Source organism: Danaus plexippus, chromosome 2 (genome assembly GCF_018135715.1).
Source record: "Danaus plexippus chromosome 2, MEX_DaPlex, whole genome shotgun sequence".
Lineage (NCBI taxonomy): Eukaryota > Metazoa > Arthropoda > Insecta > Lepidoptera > Nymphalidae > Danaus > Danaus plexippus.
Genome location: NC_083537.1, coordinates 4,287,171 through 4,313,477, shown reverse-complemented (window position 1 = coordinate 4,313,477; position 26,307 = coordinate 4,287,171). Strand labels below are relative to the sequence as shown.

The 26,307-nt window shown below is 32.1% G+C and overlaps 1 protein-coding gene across 7 annotated transcripts in view; it reads left to right on the top strand.

The window, feature by feature from the left end:
- Nucleotides 1–16,103, top strand: part of LOC116779435 (neural-cadherin) — a 197,168-nt gene extending 181,065 nt beyond the window's left edge. For 3 of the 7 annotated variants that reach the window (XM_061521674.1, XM_032673705.2, XM_032673706.2), the window contains 8 exons: nt 20–135; nt 1,862–2,026; nt 4,993–5,130; nt 5,231–9,027; nt 9,851–10,089; nt 11,236–11,439; nt 12,557–12,775; nt 13,720–16,103. In XM_061521674.1, the coding sequence (XP_061377658.1) occupies nt 20–135; nt 1,862–2,026; nt 4,993–5,130; nt 5,231–9,027; nt 9,851–10,089; nt 11,236–11,439; nt 12,557–12,775; nt 13,720–13,823 (4,982 nt within the window). In that variant the 3' untranslated portion in view covers nt 13,824–16,103. Of the gene's footprint in view, nt 1–19; nt 136–1,861; nt 2,027–2,952; nt 3,115–4,992; nt 5,131–5,230; nt 9,028–9,452; nt 9,689–9,850; nt 10,090–11,235; nt 11,440–12,556; nt 12,776–13,719 lie in introns of those variants that run through there. The other 4 variants (XM_061521666.1, XM_061521670.1, XM_061521665.1 and 1 more) reach the window with 4 other exon arrangements.
- The last annotated feature ends 10,204 nt before the right edge of the window (nt 16,104–26,307 follow it).

Here is a 26,307-nt window from a genome sequence, read left to right as displayed (position 1 = left end):
TCTACATTATTTATTACAGCTTCGCGTATTCGATACGAGATCACGAGCGGTAACATAGGTGGTGCTTTTGCCGTCAAGAACATGACGGGCGCTATCTATGTAGCGGGTGCACTCGACTATGAAACTAGGAAACGGGTAAGTCTTCACGTTACATGAGCAATTGAACAGCTGTTAATATGAACATGTCAAACGCCTCCAATTTATCACGAGTAAATTGATAATACATGATGGTAATAGAATTCTATGACAAATGGCAATTTTAACCTCTTTATTCATTTCAAGATACAGAATTTGGTTGTGAAATATTTAATAGTGAAATAAAAATAAATAAGTCCATTCCCTAAATCAGATCCCTTGAACAGCGAAGGCTTTTTCTATGATACTTTAGCCGCAGCTTGATACCATTATTTCAGCAAATGGCCTAAGGGCGTAAGTCAGCCATTTACAAATGACTGTCGTGATAGCCGTGGCGTTGGCACTCGGACAAAATGCGTTGTACTAAAACATTTGACATTTACACACACACACATACACACATACAATGTCGTTGTATTGAGTCCCTGATTTTGGAATACGAAATAAGTTTTTGTATCTATGATAACCAAAAGATAAAGTTATCATATAAAATGATACAGGTCTAAAGTTTATAATACGGGGCCGACTTAACTAAATATTATGCCATTCCGATTTGAGATAAAGGGTTAGTAACTTTAGAATAAGCAGACTATGGAAGCAGTTTGAGAGTATAGAACAATATTCACAATTGTATTTATAAAGAATACTATCGATATCTTATTGCATCTGGATTATACAGCTATACTTACTGGTCTTTGTTGCCTTTGAGAAGATTCATTGAACTTTTCGCGAGATAAATAATTTAATCTTTAATACCCATTTAAGCAAGCCGGCGGAGCAACTGCCGAGGGCTGAATTGCCATTAAATAGCAGATCCTCGTAAAGCTTAAATGGATGGATGTAAACCAGTTTATTTTGTAAAATCCGTTTTACTTTATCCAATTGTAACTGATTCTGACTTTAATGTCTTTCAACTTAAACACGTATAAATTGACTTAATAATATAGTAACCTGTCTAGCTAGCTCAGCGTATGGTCAGAGAAATATATTATACATTGCTGTATATTCAAAGATTATTTAGAACATCTGTTGTACGTGGGAATAATTTCATGCCTGCTCCGTATGTTCAACTCGGGCAAGCTGTAAATTCTGTAAAGAAGCATTGCAGAAATCAAAGTCACCTAAAATATGGATGCGATGTATAAAATACTTAGAACAGATCTATCGGTGAAAGTGCTATTTCAATAGTTATTATACTTTCCTTGGCTTGGTTTCTTGAAGGTGGTCGTACAATAAAACGTTTAATTTCTTGTAATTTTACAATATGGTGCTTGCTATAGTAATATGCTCGAAATGACTTTTGAACAAACCATTTTCCTTCCGGTTGAGGAAATAACGGAGTGACATGGACAGATGACGCCAATAACTTGCCCGGGTCCCAACCACAAATGCCACCCCCTCTATTGTTAAAAGCAAACGCCGCTCAAGATTTTATCGTTCCCGTTTACTTTCAGTATATGTGTGTCTTGTTAATTACATATTTAACATCGTAAAAATGTCTTGTAACTTAAATATAATTTGCAGCAAATTTTACGTTGCTTTAAGGCCCAATAACTTTGTTAATCTAAATTATAAATGTCTATCTTCAAAGTAATCAGAGTTCTTAATTATAGCTTCCTTTTATATCACGGTAATCTTTAAAAATGAATTAAGGGTAAGGGAAAAAATCTTAGTATAGTTAAATCTAGGTTTATTAATTAAGTTAAATTTGTATCGGGGCAAACAGTACGAGTTGAAGTTGGCTGCTTCGGACAATCTAAAAGAGAACTATACGACAGTGGTTATCCACGTAAAGGATGTGAATGACAACCCACCAGTGTTCGAGAGACCGACCTATCGTACCCAAATCACAGAAGAAGATGACCGCAATCTTCCCAAGCGTGTGCTTCAGGTCCGCTTCGTGACGATAAGACCTCATTTGATTCTTTAGTCCATTTTGAGGCTTATTTGTGTAAAAAGAATCGCATGGAGTTATTTTCCGATATCTCTATTGACCCTCCATCGTTTTTTTATAGTGTTTGCATGGCATGGTTTTATCGTTGTGTCGTTTTGATGTAGTGTCGTCGAGCTAGTGTCATTGATGTTATTTTTATCTTGTATTCCTGTGTTTTTATTTTTTTTTCTTTTATTTATTTTTGCTTTTGACCAATTACTGATGAGATATTTTAAAAACGTGAAAGTTTCTTAAATATTTTGTTTAAATTTAAATATTTTGTACAAAAAAAGATTAAATTAATTATAAGACTACACAATTAAAGTCAATTTAAATAAAATAAATTAATTACAGAAGTTTCACTTTTTAGCTTTAACTGGCCGAATACTCAATACAGCTATTTGAAGCTGATAGTTAATTTAAATAAACGAATTATACTAATTACAGCGTATAAAATTAAATGATTCACATCGCAGTTTAACTCATTGTCTTTTTAACTATAATACAATCGGTATACATTCGTTGAACGTTGTGGCAAAGTTATGTTCTTATCGGCCGTGACAACATAAAAACGAACGTCTTCACGTAAAAAGACAAAAATATAAAAATCAATGTCTAAAATATTTTTTTCTATACTTTGTTCATGATTTACAGTGTATGTCGACAATTATAAAACTGTTCTTAAACTGGGCAGTTTATAACAATTTTATATTTTCGTGCAGTATTGCCGACTTTCTAATTTTTGTTTTATGTTTTATTTTATTGTTAAAATTTTGCTTGCCATAATTTTTAGATGCTATGATTTAGAGATGTTGCATGAATTGATAGATATTCATGCAGCATTTCTACTGCATGGGCATGAGCTAATGTGCGCTTGTGCACAGTACGAGCTCACCTTGGTGGCGTCGGACGGCAGAAACGAGAACTCAACTCGTGTGGTGGTCCACGTACTAGATATCAACGATTTGCCACCTCGGTTCTCGCGCAGCGCATATATCACCCAGGCCTTAGAGGAAACAGGACCCTACCCCCACTTCCTTATACAGGTTTTTTTTTAGTTTGTTAATTCCCTTTTTTTTTTAAGATAAAACTATACTTTTATCTAAATACCTCCTTCATTGATATTCATCGAAATCTTTTTAATTTCATTTTACAGTCATCCCTTCTATATACATATATTTTTCCATTCTCCTTTAATCGTTATTAAGGTAAGTTGTAAATTGTGTGACTATTTACTGTATTTAGGTACAGAAGATTTGAAAGTTGGTACTTCCTCTTCGTTCTATTATTTTGCATGTTAAATTAAACCATCCTACCATTTCTAATCTTAGTGATTTAAGCAGAGTGTCAAAGCCTTTTTTTTTTGTATACCATGATCTTTGTAGACTTGGCCTTCGTTTGGTTTGTTTACTCAATTTAATGAAACATCTTTGTAAGCGTCTTTAAGAAAACACTTAAAGAAATTAAAAAGTAAGAGATTATTTTCAATTCACAAGTCAATTTTACATTAACATTTGTTCAATTAGTTTTAATTACTTTTTGATAGGAAAAAGGTTTAAAGCCTCAGATATCTGAAAAATCTCTTTTATACCATGGATTTGAATCTTAATCAGGGTTCTCATTGGAATGTTTTTATTTGAGGCTTATAATCTGTAAGTTGAAGTAATTTATATAGAGTATCTTGATAAAATTGAAAAGAAAGTAAAAATGAAAATGATGAAATTATGCTAACGTTTTTTTGAGGCTTGGATTTGATTTTTTTGTTAGATTTTTAATAAAAAAAGTCATATTGTTTAGTCATAAATAGAGATATATCAAAGTTAGAGGAAATATTACCGGTGATTTTAAGAGTTTTTTTTTTATAATTGGTCTATATTCGTAAATGATCCAAGTGATTACGCAAACGTCGACCCTCTTCATTTCCCATTGCCGTCCAATCAAAAGAGAATAAGGCTCCTATTTTCTTGTCTAAATTAATGGATGTGTTGATAATTTTGACTCAGTCGGAATAACCGGTTTCATTGATATTGAAATTATTATAATTCCGTTGTAAAATTTAAACATAATATTAATTTAAATTCCGGAGTATACTTCATGTTTTACATCATGTGTTACATCATCTTGAACATATTTCGTTTCAACGAGATATTTTTTAATTTTATCAATAGTAATCACATATAATTTTTATTTTATCTTCACGACTTTTGAAAAGCTAGCAACTTGGTAAAACTCAATAAAAAAGAAGGAAAAAATTGATTTATATTATTCTAACATTATCGGAACTTTGCTTAACTCTTTAAATATCCTGAAACTTGCTCGGAGAATGTTTAAAAAGAGCAAAGTTTTCGACGCCCCCGTTAGCACGGAACAGCCGCTGTCGCTTTCAAGCCGAGCCCTTTGCAAACAATCTGCGAATATTAGCGGGTTCATAATTTAAAGAAACTTCCGCAACATCTTATCCACTATAATAGTAATTAATATTCTACACCTCTGAGATAGATAATTACAAATAAATCTAGTCTGTTCGATTAACATATTTTATTATCCTTATGATAACAATAACAACTTAATCAAAAAGATATTTTTTAAATATATATTTCATTTTGGACAAAAAAGTAGATAACTTTGAATTCAAATAATTCTCATCAAAGAAACAAAGACAAATATTTAATAAAATATCTAAAACAAATAAAACAAAGGCCTAGTATATTTATTTAAATATTGTGGTATTCATCATTTCAATAGTAATTTGATAGATTTATGATACTGCCATTCTTATTGACTTGTTGCACCGTCTAATGAAGTAGTTTTTTTGAGTAGTAGTAGTAGTAGTAGTCATAATCTTCCATTTATTGGCAATCTAAGTTTTTTGTTGCGAAAATTACTTTAAAAACTGATAATTAATTTTCATTATCATAACCCAGGTCACTGCGACAGACGGCGACAAGGATAGGCAACAAAATATTGTTTATTTCCTTACCGGCCAGGGTATTGACCCAGATAATCCTTCAAATAGCAAATTCGACATCAATCGAACGACAGGAGAAATCTTTGTCCTTAAGGTAAAGTAAAAATTTATTTTTTCACCTTAAATTAATAATTTTTAATTATGGATTTGTTTTTTTTTTGCTTTTTATTAAGACTAAAAGTTTTGATTTACAGCCCTTAGATCGAGATCAACCTAATGGACGGCCTCAGTGGAGATTTACAGTATTTGCTCAAGATGAAGGTGGAGAAGGACTTGTAGGTTATGCCGATGTACAAGTTAATCTTAAGGACATTAATGACAATGCACCTATTTTCCCACAAGGTGTTTACTTTGGTAATGTAACAGAAAATGGTACAGCGGGAATGGTTGTTATGACAATGACTGCAATTGATTATGATGATCCAGCTGAGAGTAACAATGCAAAACTTTGGTATTCCATCGAGAAAAATGTTATCGAGGAAGAGACAGGTTCTCCTATTTTTGAAATCGAACCAGAAACCGGGGTCATTAAAACAGCAGTGTGTTGTTTGGATCGTGAAAGAACTCCAGATTATTCTATACAAATAGTAGCTTCGGATGGAGGGGGGTTAAAAGGAACAGGTACAGCATCAATCAGAGTTAAAGATATAAATGATATGCCACCTCAATTCACAAAAGATGAATGGTTCACGGAAGTAGATGAAACAGATGGAACGAATTTACCTGAAATGCCGATACTCACAGTAACAGTTCACGATGAAGATGAAACTAATAAATTCCAATACAAGGTTATAGAAAACAGTGGATATGGTGCTGATAAATTTACAATGGTTAGAAATAATGATGGGACTGGATCCCTTAAAATTGTACAGCCATTAGATTATGAGGATCAGTTGCAAAGTAACGGTTTTAGGTTCAGAATACAAGTAAATGATAAAGGTGAAGACAATGATAACGATAAGTATCACGTAGCTTATTCATGGGTAGTTGTGAAACTTCGAGATATAAATGACAACAAACCGCAATTTGAACGAGCAAATATTGAAGTATCTGTGTATGAAAATGCAGAAGTCGGAAAAAGCCTCGAAACATTCAAAGCCACGGATCCAGACCAAGGAGGTAAAAGTAAAGTCTCGTACGCTATTGATAGATCCTCTGATAGGAAACGTCAATTTTCAATTAACCAGGAAGGTACTGTTAGCATCCAAAGATCTTTAGATAGGGAAGATACACCCAGACATCAAGTTAAAATTTTGGCTATTGATGACGGTGTTCCTCCAAGGACAGCAACAGCCACTTTAACAGTAATCGTACAAGACATAAACGATAACGCACCCACATTCCTAAAAGACTATAGACCCGTTTTAACTGAACATATAACACCTAAAAAAGTGGCTGAAATTCTAGCAACAGACGACGATGATAGATCTAAAAGCAATGGTCCACCATTCCAATTTCGACTAGATCCGGGTGCTGATGATATTATAAGAGCCTCTTTCAAGGTCGAACAAGACCAAAAAGGTGCAAACGGTGATGGTATGGCAATTGTTTCATCCTTAAGATCATTTGATAGAGAACAACAAAAGGAATATCTCATTCCCATTATTATAAAAGATCACGGTAATCCAGCTATGACTGGAACGAGCACTTTAACAGTCGTAATTGGTGATGTGAATGACAATAAAATGCAACCAGGTTCTAAGGAAATCTTAGTTTATAATTATCAAGGGCAAGCACCAGATACAGAAATTGGAAGAGTATACGTATATGATTTGGATGATTGGGATTTACCAGACAAGAAATTTTTCTGGGAGAGTTCAGAACATCCTAACTTTACATTAAATGAAGAAACTGGAATGATTCAAATGAAACACAAAACAAGAGAAGGTAGATATCACTTAAAATTCAAAGTATACGATCGAAAACATACGCAAACTGATGTACCTGCAAACGTCACCGTTTATGTCAAAGAAATTTCGTCTGAAGCAATCATGAATTCGGGTTCTATAAGAATATCAGGTATATCTGACGAAGATTTTATAAGAGTATGGAATTATAAAACTCTAAGTGTTTCTAGAAGTAAGTTAGATATATTCAAGGATAAATTAGCGGATTTGCTTAACACAGAACGTGAAAACATCGATGTATTCAGTGTACAACTGAGGAAAAAACATCCACCTGTAACTGATATTCGTTTTTCTGCCCATGGAGCTCATTACTACAAACCAATACGATTAAATGGAATAGTACTTATGCATAGAGAAGAAATAGAAAGAGCCGTAGGAATCAATATAACCATGGTAGGGATAGATGAATGTCTTTACGAAAACCAAATGTGCGAAGGTTCTTGTACTAATGTTCTTGATATTAGCAACTTGCCTTATATGGTTAATTCAAATAAAACAGCACTTGTTGGCGTTCGTGTTGATGTTATTGCGGAATGTACTTGTGGTGCTAGAAATTTCACTCAAGCTGAAACTTGTCGTAACTCGCCATGCTATAACGGTGGTAGATGTATAGAAGGTAAATATGGATTGACTTGTTCATGTCCGCCCGGATATACAGGACCTAGGTGTCAACAGACATCACGGAGTTTTAGAGGTACAGGTTGGGCCTGGTATCCTTCGTTAGAAATGTGTGATAGCTCTCATTTAAGTTTTGAGTTTATTACCAGGAAGTCCGAAGGAGTTTTACTTTATAATGGACCAATTGTGCCGCCCGAACCAGAAGAAATAGTTGTATCCGACTTCATTTCAGTTGAATTAGAAAGAGGAAATCCAAGATTATTAATTGATTTTGGATCAGGTACACTAGAGTTGAGGGTAAAAACTAAAAAATCTTTAGATGATGGCGAGTGGCATAGACTAGACATATTTTGGGATACCGAAAATGTCAGAATGATCGTTGATTTCTGTAAATCGGCGGATATTCAGGAAATGGAAGACGGAACTCCACCCGAATTTGACGACTCAACTTGTCAAGCATCTGGAACGATACCACCATTTAATGAATATTTAAATGTCAATGCACCTTTACAAATTGGTGGATTATACATTGAACATTTTGATCCTACACATTACCATTGGCAGTACATGCCAATTGGAAAAGGATTTGATGGGTGTGTTAGAAATCTAATACACAATAGTAAATTATATGATTTAGCACATCCTGGTCTCTCTAGAAATTCTGTAGCTGGGTGTCCGCAAACAGAAGAAATTTGTAATCAGGCTGACACAACGACAAGATGTTGGGAACATGGCACTTGTGTCGGAAGTTTCTCGGAAGCTAGATGCCAGTGCCAGCCCGGTTGGACGGGACCATCGTGTAATCTACCAACAACACCAACAAGTTTTAGACCACAGAGCTACGTAAAATTCGCATTGAGTTTTGAGCCTGACAGGTTTAGCACACAGGTACAACTAAGATTTAGAACTAGGGAACCTCATGGAGAACTTTTTCGAGTAAGCGATCAACACAACAGAGAATATGGCATTTTGGAGGTTAAGGATTCACGGTTACATTTCCGTTATAACTTAAATTCCTTACGGACGGAGGAACGTGATGTTTGGTTGAATTCCGTACCAGTGGATGATGGACAGTGGCATATAGCTAGAGTGAGCCGATATGGTAGCGCTGCGACCCTCGAAATCGATGGAGGAGAAGGCAGAAGATATAACGAAACATTTACATTTGAAGGCCATCAATGGCTACTGGTAGATAAACAGGAGGGTGTATATGCTGGAGGCAAGGCCGAATACACCGGCGTTCGAACGTTTGAAGTATATGCAGATTTTCAGAAAGGTTGTCTAGATGACATAAGATTAGAAGGTAAACATTTACCGTTGCCGCCGGCGATGAACGGAACTCAATGGGGTCAAGCAACAATGGCCAGAAACTTAGACCGGAACTGCCCCTCTAACAGTCCCTGTATAAACGTTCACTGCACCGAACCCTTCGTCTGCGTCGACCTCTGGAATGAATATGAATGCACGTAAGTATAATATTTATTAAATGTCAATCTTTCAAAAATCTAAAATCAAAATTTTAAAGTAATAATATTTGCTAAAATATTCTTTTTCATTTTTTGAAGATTTCAAATTGTTTATTCAACTTTGTTATTTATAAATTTGAATGCATTAAAAAGTTTATCTTTTCCTGAAACGCGCACTGAGATTTTTTATTTATACTTATTAATAGTTATAAAATTTATATGTACTACATATATATCATTTATTAACATTTAATATATACCGCTTTCTAAAACCTTTGCCTATTAAATAACACGATTAATATACATGTACATAATTTATAAGCGTATTCATATAATTATTAAAAATTCCTACATTTTAGAGTATTAATCTATTTCTTAACTTTATATGTGTATAATGTATATGTTAACATTGATATGGTGTCTAGTTGCGGTGAGGGTTTGGTATTGTCTGGTGACGGAAAAGGTTGCGTAGACAAGAACGAATGTCTCTACTTCCCTTGCCGAAACGGGGGTTCGTGTGTCAATCGCGAACCAGGTTACCGCTGCCACTGTCCAGAAGGGTTCTGGGGCGAGAATTGCGAACTTGTACAGGAAGGACGAACGCTGAAACTCAGCATGGGCGCCCTGGCGGCCATCCTCGTCTGCCTCCTTATTATCATGAGTGAGCATAGAGCATCCCGCGTGTCTAGACAAGTCACCCTTTCACCAACTCATATTAGCACCCTCATATATCATTTATAGTATCATATATAGTGTAGTGCATGCTTTATGGGCTCAGTGCGCGTTAACGCTATGGACGAGAGGTAAAGCGCACAATGTATAGGTGTCCGGGTGGATCGACTCGGTCTGGCGGTACGTGTGTGAACGTGAACGAGTGCCTGAACAATCCGTGCTTGCACGGCGGCAAGTGTGTGGATCGCGATCCAGCACGCCGCTACGACTGCATATGCACGTTCGGATACGCCGGACATGACTGTGAACTAGAACTTCTTGCCTCCGGAATCATCATGCCCTCCAGGGATTTCATTATTGCTATCATTGTCTGTTTGTTTTTGCTTTTAGGTGAGCACCTCTTTGTTTTTGCATGCTATCCGTTCCTCCGATATTTGGGTGTAAACTCATTTTTATTTTAATCATAACTCATGTCTGTTTGATGTTTGATCAAGTAAATCAACTTAATCTGTCCCTTGATAGTATCTGTAGACCAAAGTAAGTATTATCATTAGAATCTTTTATAAAATGCATACATAATCATAAGTTAACAGCTAAAATTCTAAGCAAATTATGCAGCAAAACTCGCAATAAACATGTTTATAAGCGAACCAAGCGACGAAGGATTTATTCTATCGTATAATATAAGAAGACTGGCTTATGTAGGATGAGTGTGAGTGTAACGCTCTGAAAGCCGAAAATGCACATATAGTAAGGGATATTCCTAAAAGCTCTGTACATGCTCCGATGCATGCGACTAGTAAAGCGATAAATTTATAGACAGCTACGGCTAGCCAAGTGGTAAAAGGGTACGCGAGATAACAAATTTCAACGCGACTGTTTATTACGATAGGAAAATAAAATATCATCATGTAAGCGTTAAACATTGATTTAAATTTTTTTATCAGGGTATGTTTGCAGTACTATTTGTACAGCAGCAATATCGAGAGCGAGCATTTATTTAAAATATGGAAATTAAAAAAAATTTTTTTGGAAAGGAACAATTTAATATTGTGTTCGCCTTCCCAATACAATTTTTTAATTTCACCTGATATTTTTTTAATATAACAAATATGAAGAAGTATATTTGAATGCTTAATCTATTTAGTGAAAACGAGTCACAATACGCACTAGCTTGTATAAATGTAATCTGTTTGTATACTAAGCGACCTCCAGTTCTAAAACCATTACTGGAGTTGTGCCAACTGCTAATATAATCCTCTTATAAACCACCCCATAAATCATACAGATGCATCGACGCTACTAGTATCAAATTTTCAGTTACAATAGGCCGATAAGCCCGCGTTTGGATATACAACAATGACACAGCTAGTCTCTGCTTTAACAATGTTGAATATTGTGCAGTTACATTAAATTATTGATATTCACATCATCTGAATCTTTAATATAAACATTATTTCATTAGAGTACAAAAAATGCTTTTAACTCTATATATATCAATCAGTCAATACGTACTCATTAAGATAAATATTTCAGTCCTAGTTCTGGTATTTGTGGTGTACAATCGTCGTCGAGAAGCCCATATAAAGTACCCGGGACCGGACGACGACGTTCGTGAAAATATTATTAATTACGATGACGAGGGCGGCGGTGAAGATGACATGACTGCATTTGACATCACTCCTCTACAGATACCCATCGGTGGACCGTTACCGGATCACGTACCTACAAAATTACCATGTAAGTACATAAATACATACATATAAATACTATAGTTACTGGTTTCAGGTCACATTTAATTGAATAAATTTGAATTGAAATACTAACTGGTGTAAAGACCGAATCAGACAATAGATAGTTTCGTGTTCGGATCCTCTCGACCTTAGCCTTTTGTATGTTCAATTGCCTTTTACTTAAAACCCAAAGCACTACCCTTGTAAACGTCATGCCTGTCGTTTGTTCCGGCTGACATAGCTCCAGAGAGATACCACTCCCGATGAATCGTTACAAACGAATTGATTAAAATTCGTGTATTTATAGACAACCTTTGAAATCCACTTTCTGTTTATCAAAGTGGGGCAGTCACTTTTCAGTTAAATTGAAGATTTTGTATTTGTTTTATATTTTAGAGTCAACAAATTTAAAGTTAATTGTTTTAGTTATTATATTTATTTACAGAATGTTATTTTGTCGTCTTTCCACTTGATATTTTAAGTAATTTAAAAAAGTAAATATTAACCATGATGAAACTAAATACATCTTAAAATTAAATACCGTTTGAACGATTCTGTTTTAGCCTTAATGCTTCCGGGTGGTTACGAAATAAACAGTCACGCCACTGGGACAAGCATATACAGATCAAATTGTCCGTAAAATGCCTTTGTACGATAATCCTAAGATTTAAATAAGCCTCGTTTCCGAATACGTTTAATCCTTATCTTACGTTGAGTATATTCAGCTGTTTTACATATTTTAATTATTCTCGAGGGGAAAAAAATTAGTTCTCTCCTTTTTTACGTAAACCCTTACATTTTAGGGTTTATATAAATAAAATGACTTTGATGGTAACGAAGGATCCTTAAAGAATTTTAATAGATATAAGAAGAAACTAAATATACTGATGTTAAAATACATAAATTTAAATCTTGTTTGTTTTGATTGTTCTATTTGAATTACAAATGAAAATACCGAAACAGTAAAATTGAATTATTGTATAATTTTAAATAAAATTTGCTCAAAAGGAACAATAATTTCTAATAACACCTTCACTCAATTTAATATAAGTATAGTATAAAGTCAAATTTTTCGTTATGAATATTTAGTTCGCCGTCAATTTCCAATATATTATTTTTTGCAGATCCACTGATGGGTGTAGGTTTGGGAGTGGGTCCAATGGGGGTATCGGTCGCCCCCGCGGTGGTACCACTTCCAGGGGAGACGAACGTTGGCATGTTCATCGAAGACCACAAACGACGTGCTGACAGTGACCCTAACGCACCACCCTTTGACGATCTCAGGAATTACGCGTATGAAGGTGGTGGCAGTACTGCGGGCTCCCTCTCGTCCCTTGCTTCTGGTAAGCAGGATATTATATATTAGAAGTACTGCTATTGATTACAACAGCTGACTGTACTTCGTATCATCTACAACTGGATAAAAAATCATCTTCTTTATTTTTACTAACTATTTAAACTCTATATATACAAGAATAGAAATTGTCTTACAAAGCAACATCTGACTACACCAGGAGCAATTTATTTTTCAAATTATAATACAATAACAGTTAATAATATACGCGGTTCTTTTGTTTCGTTTTGTATTTAAAACGCAAAATATATTGTGAATTAAAACAGCCATTTCAATGCATCCGCTAAATACGGTTCAATGTACAATTCCGCTTAAAAGAAATGATTTTGAAAATTAAAAATTTTTGAAGCGTGTTTTTAATATTTAATGAAAAGTATGGAAAAATTCCGTTTATGTGATCCTGTCTGTATATTTTTTACTCACATTCTTTTTTCAAATCGTCTGTGACTTGGATAATTAGATTTCTTTATACCTACATTTCTTTTTGAATATTTATATCAAAGAATTTTTCATGTTCCCGAAATGTTTAATGACAAACATTTCACAGATCGTATGAATTACGACTTTGCTTATGTAACTTCTTAAAATGTCTCTCATCTTTATGAAGCAGCCGTCTTAATTATAGTTCTAATTTTTCTCCCCTTAAAGGGAACTTTTAAGCTTCAGTCACGTCGTTCTTTTTATATACTGAAACAGATGTGCAGCATTTGTGTCAAAGAGCACTCACAGATCGCAGGCTTTATGACGGAATTGTAGTTTTCAAATAAGTACCACTTTTAAAATCATTTGTTAATAAACATATTGTGATTTATTTTTTTTCATCTGTAATATTCAAATGGATAATTTAAAACCGAATTTTATTTAATACATGCAGGTAAGATTATTGACAAATATTTAAAGGCTTTATTACATTGTACCAATTTAACCGCGTAGGTACCGACGATGAGGTACACGACTACGACTATTTGGGTGCCTGGGGTCCTCGTTTCGACAAACTGGCTGATCTCTACGGGCCCGAACTCGACGAGCAACTGTAAACCTCCCATCACCCCGCTAATTAGTCAATTGTCACCATCACTTAATACCACTCCCATATATTTAGTATATACGTGCGTGTAACTCTTATCAATTTTCTAAAATTTTTATTTTATACAATAGCTAGCTTAAGTATCTTTTAAGGTATGTGAGTTTGATTACATTTTTACAAGGTTCCAACCTGTCTTCACCAAATATTTGATATTAGTTTTATTCGATTTAGCCATATTATGAGTCAGTATTTTATTGGAAGTTATCTATGTAAGTGGATTACTGCGAGAGGGCCTGTACGTGAATCTGAACGGTGGGTGTTTGTAGATAGTGTGCTATAAATGTGAATAATTTATACGAATATTTTGTAAGTCCACAGCTTTACGTGATATCACTTAATGTATGGCCCTTCCGCATTAAACCGATATACCTAATAAAATAAATATGTTATATTTTATATTAATTATAGTAATTAATGTCCCTTTGGACCTCGAGTTTATAATGCTCATTCTACATGTGAGAAATCACTGGGGTATGTATATATTGAGAACAGCCCTCGTTTATCTTAGTTTAAAATATGTAAAACAATTGTCATTTTACTCAAAATTTTATATTAAGTCTGTACAGTAACTGGTGTTCCTCTCCAAGTCTCCATGTAGTGTTAGATGATAAACATTAGAATTATCACGGCGGTCTACGGTCTACTCGTGTAGTAGCTAAATATGGGTAGCGTTCGGAATTTCGTTCGGTGTGATTGTAGCGAATGTTTGATGTCTGTGTCGGGAACTAGCCGTGTAAGCACTCTTACAAATAATGATACGCATTATATGAAATGTCTTATGACAGCCGAAATAAAGCTATTATACCCATACGAATTCCTAAAAGCCTATCAATTTAATATGACAGTATATTTAGTACTAAATGTCATCACGTTCCCGATGCGTTACTCATAAAGGTTCTCAAAAGGTGGCACGCGTGCGTGTCAGATACGTTAATGTACGTGGCGTCAGGCGTGCGTATAAAACGTCGCCTACCTTATCTTACTACGAGTTTAATTCGTTTAACATAAATTTGATAGTTTCAATGTTTTTCACGAATAAAATTAATTATATTCGTATCGTGTTCGTTTAATGAATGGATAACATCGAATCTGATTACATTACATTATCGTTGAAAACTCGTGGTAAACTTAAAGTCGTCTACCGTATGAACGTGTGAGTGAGATCGGTGTGAATGGGAATGTGCCAATCTATTAGCATCGTCGATGCAGCTAATGACCGTAGAGTTAAATGTTTGCACTTTATTTATTCAATATATTTACATATAAAATTAGACGCACCTAGGGAAATATCAATAACATAATAAGAGTGTTGTGCTAGAGTTATACCATCGATTTTGACGTGAGATAGTTGATGCAACCGTTAGAAGTCACTAATGTAATGATAATGTTTAAGAATTTATAATAAAATAATTTAATTACAGGTTCTAAATAACTGTCTCACTTCGACATCGAATTAGGATCAGTGTACATTTTAGAATATACTGAATTATGTTAAAATGACTGATTTATTATGCGTTTGATGCCTAAGAGTTTTGTAGATTCGTTTGTTTGATTGTAAACTTCGAATACTATAATAACACCTAGTATGCACATAAAATATTCAATATTCAATAAATGAAGCAATTCTCGTTAATTAATATTTATGTAAGTAGTCAGTTTGTGAATGGAAACTTTAGTTTTTACTGTTTTTTTTCTTTTAATGTTACACTGCCAATAATCATATACAAGGATTAAGATAGCGTTCGATCGGTTTTATATATTTCAATCGTAACAACGGAGGAATTTTAAGTTATTTTTAATATTTGTAAACTACCTTCCCCTCCGTATACAAACTTGCAATGTACTGAATATTGATTTTCCTCTCAAGCTCTGCTTTGTCTCGTGTACTATATAATCATTAGATTTGTGTGTAGTGTCTGGGCGAAGCTATTATTACATAGAAATTTCAACAACTACGTCCGACACTAATCTAGGAGTCTCCTCACGCTTGCTCCTTGTATGGAGCGCCACGAAACGCTATGTATTTGAAAGTTTTTTGTACACTTAAGTAAGACAGCAGAGCACAGAACCCAGTACAAAGTATGAGTGTTCCGATCGCGACACGTTTTTTATTTTATTTTAGACAGTAATTAATTATTGTACCTACATAGTTATGTTTTGTTTCAACTGTGATTATTTAGTTGTACAACTCTGATGATTACATAAAACAATTAAATAAAATATTTGAAAATATGCGTCTTTCATTTCGCAAACCTGACCCATAAAATATAAGGTATCATAATTATAAATTGATCACTTTAAAATACAAACGTAACAAATATAACAAACTACGTTAAAATACATAAATGCGAACTAAGACAAAGTAAACATACGTAACTAAAATAAAAATAGGAAGCTATTTATATTGCGTTTAATTTTGTACAAACTATTTTAGTCATAGAAAAACATAAAAAATAAAGCAATACAAAAATGATTTACTTGTTCAGTAGTTATATCATAGTATAGTCGTAACTGTCAACAGTCGTAACAGTTGATTTCAAAAAGGCGAATAACAAGTAAAAGCGGTGGATTATATTTATATACTACAAATATAAATGATACATATTAAAAATGTAATTCCTTAACAAATCTGAGATGAGCCTTGGTATCTCTTGTTAATTACTCCCCAACTGATTTGCATATTTTGGTGCACGTTTACGTTCTGTTTGTGTCTTTAAGGGAAAGCATATCCAATTTAAAATTAATTAAATCCTGTTACTCTGTATACTGATGTTATCAAGCTGCTTTATTTTAATTAACGAATGTTTTATTTGAAAAATATTTAGTACAAATAATGAACTTACACTCTTGTAATTTTACTTAATGTCCTTTACGACCAAGTGTCAGAGTTTAAAAGATTACTGAAATATGAAAATAGAATGCATAATATAACATGTTTTTTTATCATTGAAGATATTATTAAGTAACGTCTAATTATTTTCTGTAACTAAATATATTATACGACAAGGTTTTGTCTATAACTTCGTTCTCATGACATTGGAATTAGGTTCAGAGAGAAAGATATAAAGTGTATGGCAACAAAAAATATGGTAACCCACATATGGTGACATCCATAGGATGTTTCACGTGCTTTTTAGCTAAACACAACTATCATGCTGTGGGCAACTAACTACGAAATTCTGATATAAACTACAGCTTATATCTCATTCTAATACCTAAGCTATGTATTTGAAGTTTTTTCAAAATCGGTTAAGTCAAATCGCTTTTGCGTTAAAAGCAACATGCATCTATAAATACATACAATCGTCTACAAATCCATTTATCTGAACAAACTTTCGTATTTATAATAATAGTGGAATTGACTTCTTATCATTTGTTTTAATAGAGATCTTTGCATAATGTAATGTACTTTCATAAAATTATTAACTTACATTAAATTTGAAAAGTCTTAATTATTTCTTCAATGCCGTACATTAAAAGCATAAACAGATTAACAAATTTACTTAGTCAAAGTTAAATTGGCAGTAATATTTTTGTCTATTTTTATTAATTACTTATATTTGAAACACAAATAACTATTATAAATTAAAGTAAAAAACGACTTTTAATAACTTATTAATAGCATAAAAATAGCTCAAAGGCTTTTAATTATTATAAAGAAAGCTATTAAGAACTTTTTTACAAAATTTTCTTCAACGAGACAACTCGTGAAATACGTAACAATTTTGAGACATTCCTTTTTACTTTAATAACTATAAAAAGCTTCCAGCTGACGATTGCTGAATTCACTGAACAAGAAAATAAAAAACAAAACTGTAGAAGAACTAACAGCTAGACAATCTTAAAATCAAAGGAAAAGAAAATGATCTCATTTTTAATTTCAGCTCTTATAAAGATTTCTCCTTTAAATGGCATTTTAAAAACGTCTTTTATGTTGATTTTTGATTCACTTAATATATCTAACTCTTTATTCCAGCAGAATGTACAAATTCAATAATAACAACTTTATATATAACATTATAATAACAGATACCTAACTACTTATGACTAATGTACGTATATTAATATTTTTAAAGAGTAATATATGTATATATTCAATAATGCACATATACATTCCATTGGCTGAATCCATTAATGAAAAGGTTATAATAAAAGTAATGATATATAATAAATATCAGTTGTATATAATCAATATAATATAATTAAAAAAATAATTATAGTAAAAACGCTAAAAAAAGTCGTGCTAATGTTATGTTATGGAAACAAGTGTCAAGAAACACTAAAATTCAATCTAACAAAGTCGCAGTTTAATTTTCTTTTAAAAGATTCTTTGAATATATTAAATCGATATGAAAAATGAGTTTAACCGTTTCCCCAGCTGTACCAAATAGGAGTATGTTTCTAAACTAACTTCGATAATATTATAAATAAAGGAAATACAAGTTTGGAATCGTCATATACGTATACACAAAGGGTCTGAAGATAATAGTAATCAGGATAACCCAGGCTTCTTCGGTTAATCAGTTACGATTAAGGTAATCCAAAACTGCTAATGCTCTTGATCGGAAGCACAGGAGATCACACATTTATTGCGAGAATTTCACCATTTCCTTCATTAACGTTACGATAGAAATTCAGATTTCTTTGAAGAACAATAGAAAGGGTTTTAGTTAACTGTATTCATATTGTAGACACTGTATTAATAAGTTAATAATGTTTACATTGTGTTACCACGTTTCCCACAAATTGGTAGTGGCATTTAATTTAAGAACTACAAAAGAAATAGGATATTAATTGAGTTTAATTTACAAAACATAAATAGGAAGCAAACTGGAATTTTTTTGATTACGATGATTCCACACTATGGAATACATTAAGATCAAAATTCAAATAGAATTATTACAATAAAAAAAATTCGTTGACAGTAGCAGGTTTTGAGCATACAATGCTTTTCAATAAGAAAACGTGCCGTAACTCGCGTCAGTGTATTAAGGATATTTTTATGTTTTTAATTTATGGGAGGCAAACGAGCAGGCTAGTATGGTATGGTAAGTGGTCATCGCCGCGTATGAACACTCGTGGAGCCTAAAGGCTCTAGAGTGTATGCCAGCCTTTGAGAAAAAGATAAGCTCTCTGCTTAATGCACTAGAGTGCTTAGGTGACTTAGGAGTCAAACACACATATCCAAACAATAGATCGGTCCCGACCTTCAGTAAAGTCGAGGCGACGATAGCGGATATCGTCTCGGATATACACACTTACGGGGCAAAAAGTTATGCTCCATGGAGTAGCTGTGGTATCAGAGGTAAGAGATGTATGGGTTTCAGTAAGAAAGAGAAGAGCTGACTTGGCCACCTTAAGATGGTAGTGGACGGTGTTGATATTAGAATGTGGGCTACATTACCTAATGTTACAGAAATCTAATCTAAGTTTCCTGCGACCTCGGATAGAGGTATTGAGCGGGGTCTTGAACCCTCCCCCCCCCCCAGAATACGAGGGGCAGCCTGAAACAGAGTGTTCAGGGACGGATTCTCCGATGCGAATCTGAATGCTGCGATTTTGAGAGAGCTTGGGAAGGGAATTAGTGGAAAGGAAGAATGGTTTCTCCCCTGCAACCGATCCAGAAAATGGCGCTCCGGCACTCCCACTTACCGTACGAAACGCAACAACATTTCTGACAAGATACCATTACTTATCGCCGATTTTCTATGGGAGTGTGGTACCACTCCGGTGCGAGCCGGCCCAATTCAGCCTTACGGCATGACCCTACCACCTAAATAAATAAAATGATTGTGTATATTGTTTGTATAAATAAAATGATTGTGGATATGTACGTCATATCGTTTTAATCGTCACATGTTTGCTAGTCATCCCCTAAGAAATGCAAGTGGCAGGACGGAAGACGCATAGCCATGCCAATTTAATGCATCTAAAATACAAGATATACTTATCCTTAGATACCACGAGGAATAAAAGAACTATTTACAATATACACTTATTTTTTCACAGTAAATAAAACGCCAGTGTGTATTAAGTATTTTATTTGATATAATTCATATAAATAATTTGTATTGTACAAAATCATTTTGTTATATTCTCTTTAATTGCATTTTCCTAGTTATCATTCTAAATACAAAAATTATTTCCTTAATGAACCTGCTTACAAAGTACCATCTACATTTAGTAAATAACTGCTAATAATGAACGATAAACTGAACCGGAGATAAAATCAGTTAAATAATAACTAGTATATTCTATGGAAAAAAACTAATATTTTTCGGATTGACTACACGTTTAAATTCTTTTTAGCGTCATACTCGCGACGTTTCGGTGGCTTTGCAGCAACCGTGATCACGGGCAGACGAGATGTGTGTGTTGTGATCTTAGAACTGATAATGTATTCTATTTATTAAACTTATATGAAAATTAGTTGGTGTTTTGGATTTTGTTCTGAAAAAACCTTTATTGAAAACTCTTTTATTCCTCGACAGCGAAGTACCTGAGTTTAGTTTTTTCACATCCTGTATTAATATATTTTTATACACGTTAAAATATGTATTTATCTCGAAAACTTTAAAAATACAATAAAGCTATTTATTTATTAAAAATGTTAAGGACAGTTTTGATTATATCAAGACTTATTTGTCCTCAAATATCTCATAAGCGTCAAGTCACTACCAAGCTAGTCACATCCTCCCGCTTACATTCCGCGGGGGGGGGGGGGCTGATTAGTTTTAATTCTGAGGATAAAAACATAATTACGTAAATATGTTGAATGGTAATTTTAAACTCAACCTATGTAGCTATATGCTTAGCCGGAAACTTAACCATGCATGTGTAATAAATTTATTAAAACTATATCATTGTAATATTATACGTCATTAAATACTTGTATTTAAATACTTCACAGAAATAATATTACACAGAATTTAATATTTAATATTACACAGAAGCCCTAACTATTTATTATAGATATGACAAAAAAAGACAATAATTGCGACAAAGTTGTGATATAAATAGTAAAAACACGTAATACGTATTGATGTATTTTGATAGAAAAATTAATTTCTTTCATAGTTAAAATCTAAGAAACTTATTTTTATTTTAATGTTATTTAAGATGTATTAATACGTCTATAAATACCTGAGTTACATCAGTATATTTACATTATTTTTTTATTGAAAACATCGTTGGTATAAATCTTAAATTAACATCATCGTGGTAACTAGTCGTGAATTGAGCAAACACCAAATCCTTTGTTTATTTGATTATAATATGAATGTGCTTTATTAAATTTATATGAAGCTACAAATAATAAGCATAATATAAACCACAAATAATTTTATTAATAATATTATATTAAAATTTTATCACATAAATCATAATTAACTCTCAAATACCCAGAACTTTATAACGCCTATTATAAAGGTACAATTTACGTATTCATTATTATTATTTACGTATTCATTATTATATAGATTTTGGATATCCCTACGTTGCTCTTCACAATGTATAATATCTCTAAATAAGAATTGCTACCGCCTGGAAATTACCTATAATATATACAGTGTTGCTAACCAATTAGTTTCAATATATCATCCATTACATTAAAACTTTACATATACGCAGAACATTTAGAATTTAGGGTAAGGATATTGTTTGCTGGACATAAAAGAAAAAAAAAACAATACATATGTACATACAAACTAAAAAATAATTTTATTTAATTCTTATTGTCTGTGCCTGAGCTTTAATAATTGCTTTGAAATTAGAATAGCAATGACATAAAATATCTTATGTGGTATAGGAAATTGCTTGTTTTCACCTGGATGGCAGTGGGTTTTTTGTTATTCGTAACGAAAACTGGTTTTGGTTTTGGGTTCTTGAAACCTAAGTAGTGTGTTACATATATGATTTTTTTTATTGATTAACAAACGACTAACTTATAATATATATTTTTTATCAGAACCTTCTCAAGAACATGGTTGTTCTATTTTAGGAAACTTTTTCTATTTGAGATAAAATAGGGTGAGGAGAGATAAACTTTATAGAGAATAAAAATTATTATACTTAAAGTGTCTTTACTATTACAATTACTATAATCTATTAGTTCATTACTTTAAATTAGGTAAGTCTTCTTGTCGTAGATCTAGTCTAATTAACATGTCACTAAAGGGATTATAACTTAATTGATAAATCATTAGGAATACGATATCCGGAGTAGCAGATTGAAATACTACTTCTGATAAATTGTCCAGGTGATAATAACGCGGTGTTATAAAAGTCAAAATTTACGTTTTGTTGCCTGGACGATGTAATTTTTTTATTAAGATAACGCCTCTGTGCAAATCCAAATAAGGCCAGACATACCAATCTTCTAAAACTAATACACTTTAAATTCTATTTGCGATCCCTTTAACGGAACTTCGATAAAAATTTCATTTTCTTAAACCTTTTCATTCTCTCCGTCATTCAGAGATCTCATTCAAAGGCATGAGTTAGCAGTTCTTAGTCATTTATCGCCGTTAAAAGATACATTCTACGAAAGATATTCGTGAGTATTAAGATTTTTACCCGACTCTATACAAGAGTCATTATTTTTGTATTTTTCATTGTGAAAGACTACTTTTTCTAAGCTACATATAATTTTTTTGTTGGTTACATATTTTATATCACAATGATTTTAAGTCATTCTTTCATCTGTACGTTAACAGCAAAGATATGGACGATCATTAATTGACAGGATTTTAAATAAAAGTTGATAATATACAACAAAAGAACAATAGAAAATATTATTAAAGAAATGCAAAACTTACTGAAAAAAAATTCCAAATAAAAAGAGAATATCAAACATTGTCATCTTTTTTTTTTTGCTGTCCATACTCAATGTATCAATTCTACTTAAATTTACAATTGAAATAAATGAAAGAATTAATTAAATTTGGCAGTAATTTATACTTTATCAAATGAAATACACCTCTAAGTGACCAATTAAATTTAATAAACAAGCTTTAGTTAAGAAGCATTCTCTTGTAAAGTGATTTATTTTTATAGAAAAATGGTTGTTTAATCTTTTTACGAAAGCTTTCAATACAGTTAAGAATAAATGTTTTACAATTAATTATACCGACGACTTGATTACATTCTAGAACAACGTTTTTATTAAAATCAAAATAAATAGATTGACGACAATTAAGACAAGAAAGTTATTTATATATTTTAAAATGTCTTCAATCACAACGAGTCAAAGGAAGTTTCATTGTAAAAAGTATATGTAACAATTATTTAATGTAACAATATATACATACTTTAGTTTTATGTTTTTCATTTGATCAAAAACAAATATTATTTAGATAATTTAAGTATTTATCAGCGCAATTCCTTTTATTTGAATAATCAATAATTGTGTTGGTATAAATAGAGGCGAGAGTATAGATTACAAGGGGTCTCGCTCGAGCCGTTGTAGGGATAGGATCTCTTCGAAGTAAGGTGTTTGGCAAAACGTGAGATCCTGACGACATTAAAGAATAAAGTCATTGATGACGTCAGTTTTGCTGACGTCACTCTTTTCAAAAACGACAAACTGCTTCTACTCCGACATATTAATATAACTATCTGTTGATATAAGATAACCTATAACTATCTGTTTACTAAACAAAAACGAAGGGTTTAGTGTGTCTATTAAGATATTTTATCATTATCAAATTACATTAATGGAGATATCTTATTCCTATAACTACTCGTCAAGTTGTTTAAAAAGTAAACATATGTCAGCTGAGTTGTTCACTGAGCTGCGTAATGTCCCGAAACTACGTAGTGTTACAATTTCTTATATTAGATTTGAAAAATCTTAAAATTGTCTGAGGATATGAAAAATTTAACTTAAAATGAACTGTTGTATTTCACATTAAAAACATCTGTGATCGTTGCTTACACTGTGCTAAAATCAGTCTCAACATATTTGGCTGAAGCTAGATGAAGAATTATAATAAAAAAGTTATGACGATTTAAACCGCTAATGAAAATAATGTGTGACTTTATTTAATCCTGACAAAAAAAAAAGATTGTGTTTAATTTATAACCTTCTATCCAACAGTTAGTAAGGCTAAAAAGAAGGTTGTTTAAAAAAGTACATTAATAATTTTTAAGAACTGATAAAGCGGAATAACCTTGCTCGGTCTTTGTATCCAATCAAAATCAACTGATCTAAAACAATACATACCACTCACGCGTAACTTGCATGCATTTGAATGCATTGCATTTCATACTTAATATGAACGTATTTATTTCATAGTTTCATAGGATTATTGTAGTAAATAAAGTTATATTATTATTGTTACTGATGCCAATAATGTATCCTTTGATGAATTCAAATATAATAAAATACATTGTTCATTGTTAAAGTTCTATTTCAATTCAAGCACTACAGAAGGTAGTTAGTAGTGTAGTTTTACTCATAGAAAGATATCTTTTTAAAAGAACAATTATGCTTACTATATAAGTATTTATATATTATATATTTTCGGTTAGATAACTGTTTTTATCCACTAACAGATACAAATTGAACGGTTATAGTTACTATATATATATGTTTAATACTGTCGGTTCTATAATATTTTTTTATTTATATAATAAACAAGATATTTAACTCATTTTATGTCATATTGAAATATTATATTTTTAAATGTTATATCTTATTATTTCTTTATCATTTTAAGTCAAATTCTCTATAATATTTATAAAAACATATTAACCGCTCCAAGGATTCAATCTTCTATTATGTCAAAAAGAAATTTCTTTGTTTTGTTCAAAAGAGGCAAGAATTATGTCCAACTGTGGATATAATATCGGTGATGGATGAATAATAACTGTGTGTTTTAAATAAACATTTTTTAGAGAAGGAAAAAAGTAATGTTAAAAAATGGTAAAAAATGTATTATACACACTTCAGGAATGTACATGCCAATCCATGCCATGCATCCGTCTTTCAGTTTACGAAATAAAACTTTTATAAATATTAACTTTAACAGCTTGTTTTTTTTTGCTATAGCGCCTTATTAAATTTATGTGCATTTAGCTTTATTCCAAATGCTTAATTCAATGTCCAAAAAGAAAATGACTATACTCGTACAACTCAAACAATGGAAGTAACAATACATAGGATTTATCATTAGAATTAATAATAACGGTATAAATGTTTTTAAATAATTTACATTCATTAGAAATTCTATGAAAATATAAAAAAAAATTTACACTAAAAAATATTATTCACGCTCAAACAAAGCGGTTAAGGACGATTATGGACTGTTATATTTAATTTAAGAAATCTAATTTAAGTAATTTGAGGTTCATTGCAAAAAAATCACACGTCTTGGATAATATTAGTTAATATTATTGATAATATTCAGTGTATATAAAAAGTGTCAAACAGATTTCTTTTTTAAATAGTCAAACTCAAACTTACAGTGTTGCGCTTGTGTGTGTGTGTATATATATATATATACCTTTATAATATTATAAGGTTTTGATTTAGCAAAAACTATCGATGTCTATTAGGATAGAAAGAATGGAAATTGAAATTCGAATAAAATGTTAAGACATTATTACTTTATGATAATAAAAAAAACGGCACCTTTGTCCTGACATGACAGATAAATACATAGAATACTTAATATAACAATTTTCTACACGAAACTGGCAGAATATTGTGTGCACGTCTTTGGAGGGATGAAGACCATATTTAAAACAACCAACCAATCTTTAGTTCGAATCAGAGCACAATAGCCTAATTGGCAAATCATATTTAGTTTTATTAATTTAGATATTACTCAAGATTCAGATAATTTATTGGCAGTAATAGAGAATATGTGCTATAGTTGCAATCAGATTACCAGTTCCAAGTAAAAAATGTTGCTAGTGCAGCAATATCGTGGGCCTAGTGGCAGATAATAAAGAGACCAGATCCAATTGTATAGTAGAATCCTATTTACAAAGTGATAAATTTTCTTGATCGCAAAAAACATACCAGCTTCACCTCTAAGACAATTTACAATAGAAAATTCTAATCATATTACTTCCTACACAGAATTTAATATAACAAAAGCACAACTTGTACTTAAAGTCATCATGTATTTACAATTAAGATTTCATAATAAATCAAGGATGCTTAGTATTTGATACGTTTCCCACACTTACTTAATCCGACACTGGTAATTAATACATAGCGTATAATGAATAATGACTGTTACGTAATTTGTTGCAGTTGTGCATAAAAATATTTAAATCTTAAAACACTTTGTATTTTTGCTTTTTGACACGAGACGTTAGAATCTTATCAAGTTCTTTAAGTATATCTTAAACACTGCACTAATGAATCAATAATAGATAAACCTCAGCTTTCATCTGGTTTCACATATTCATAAAAAAATTATAAT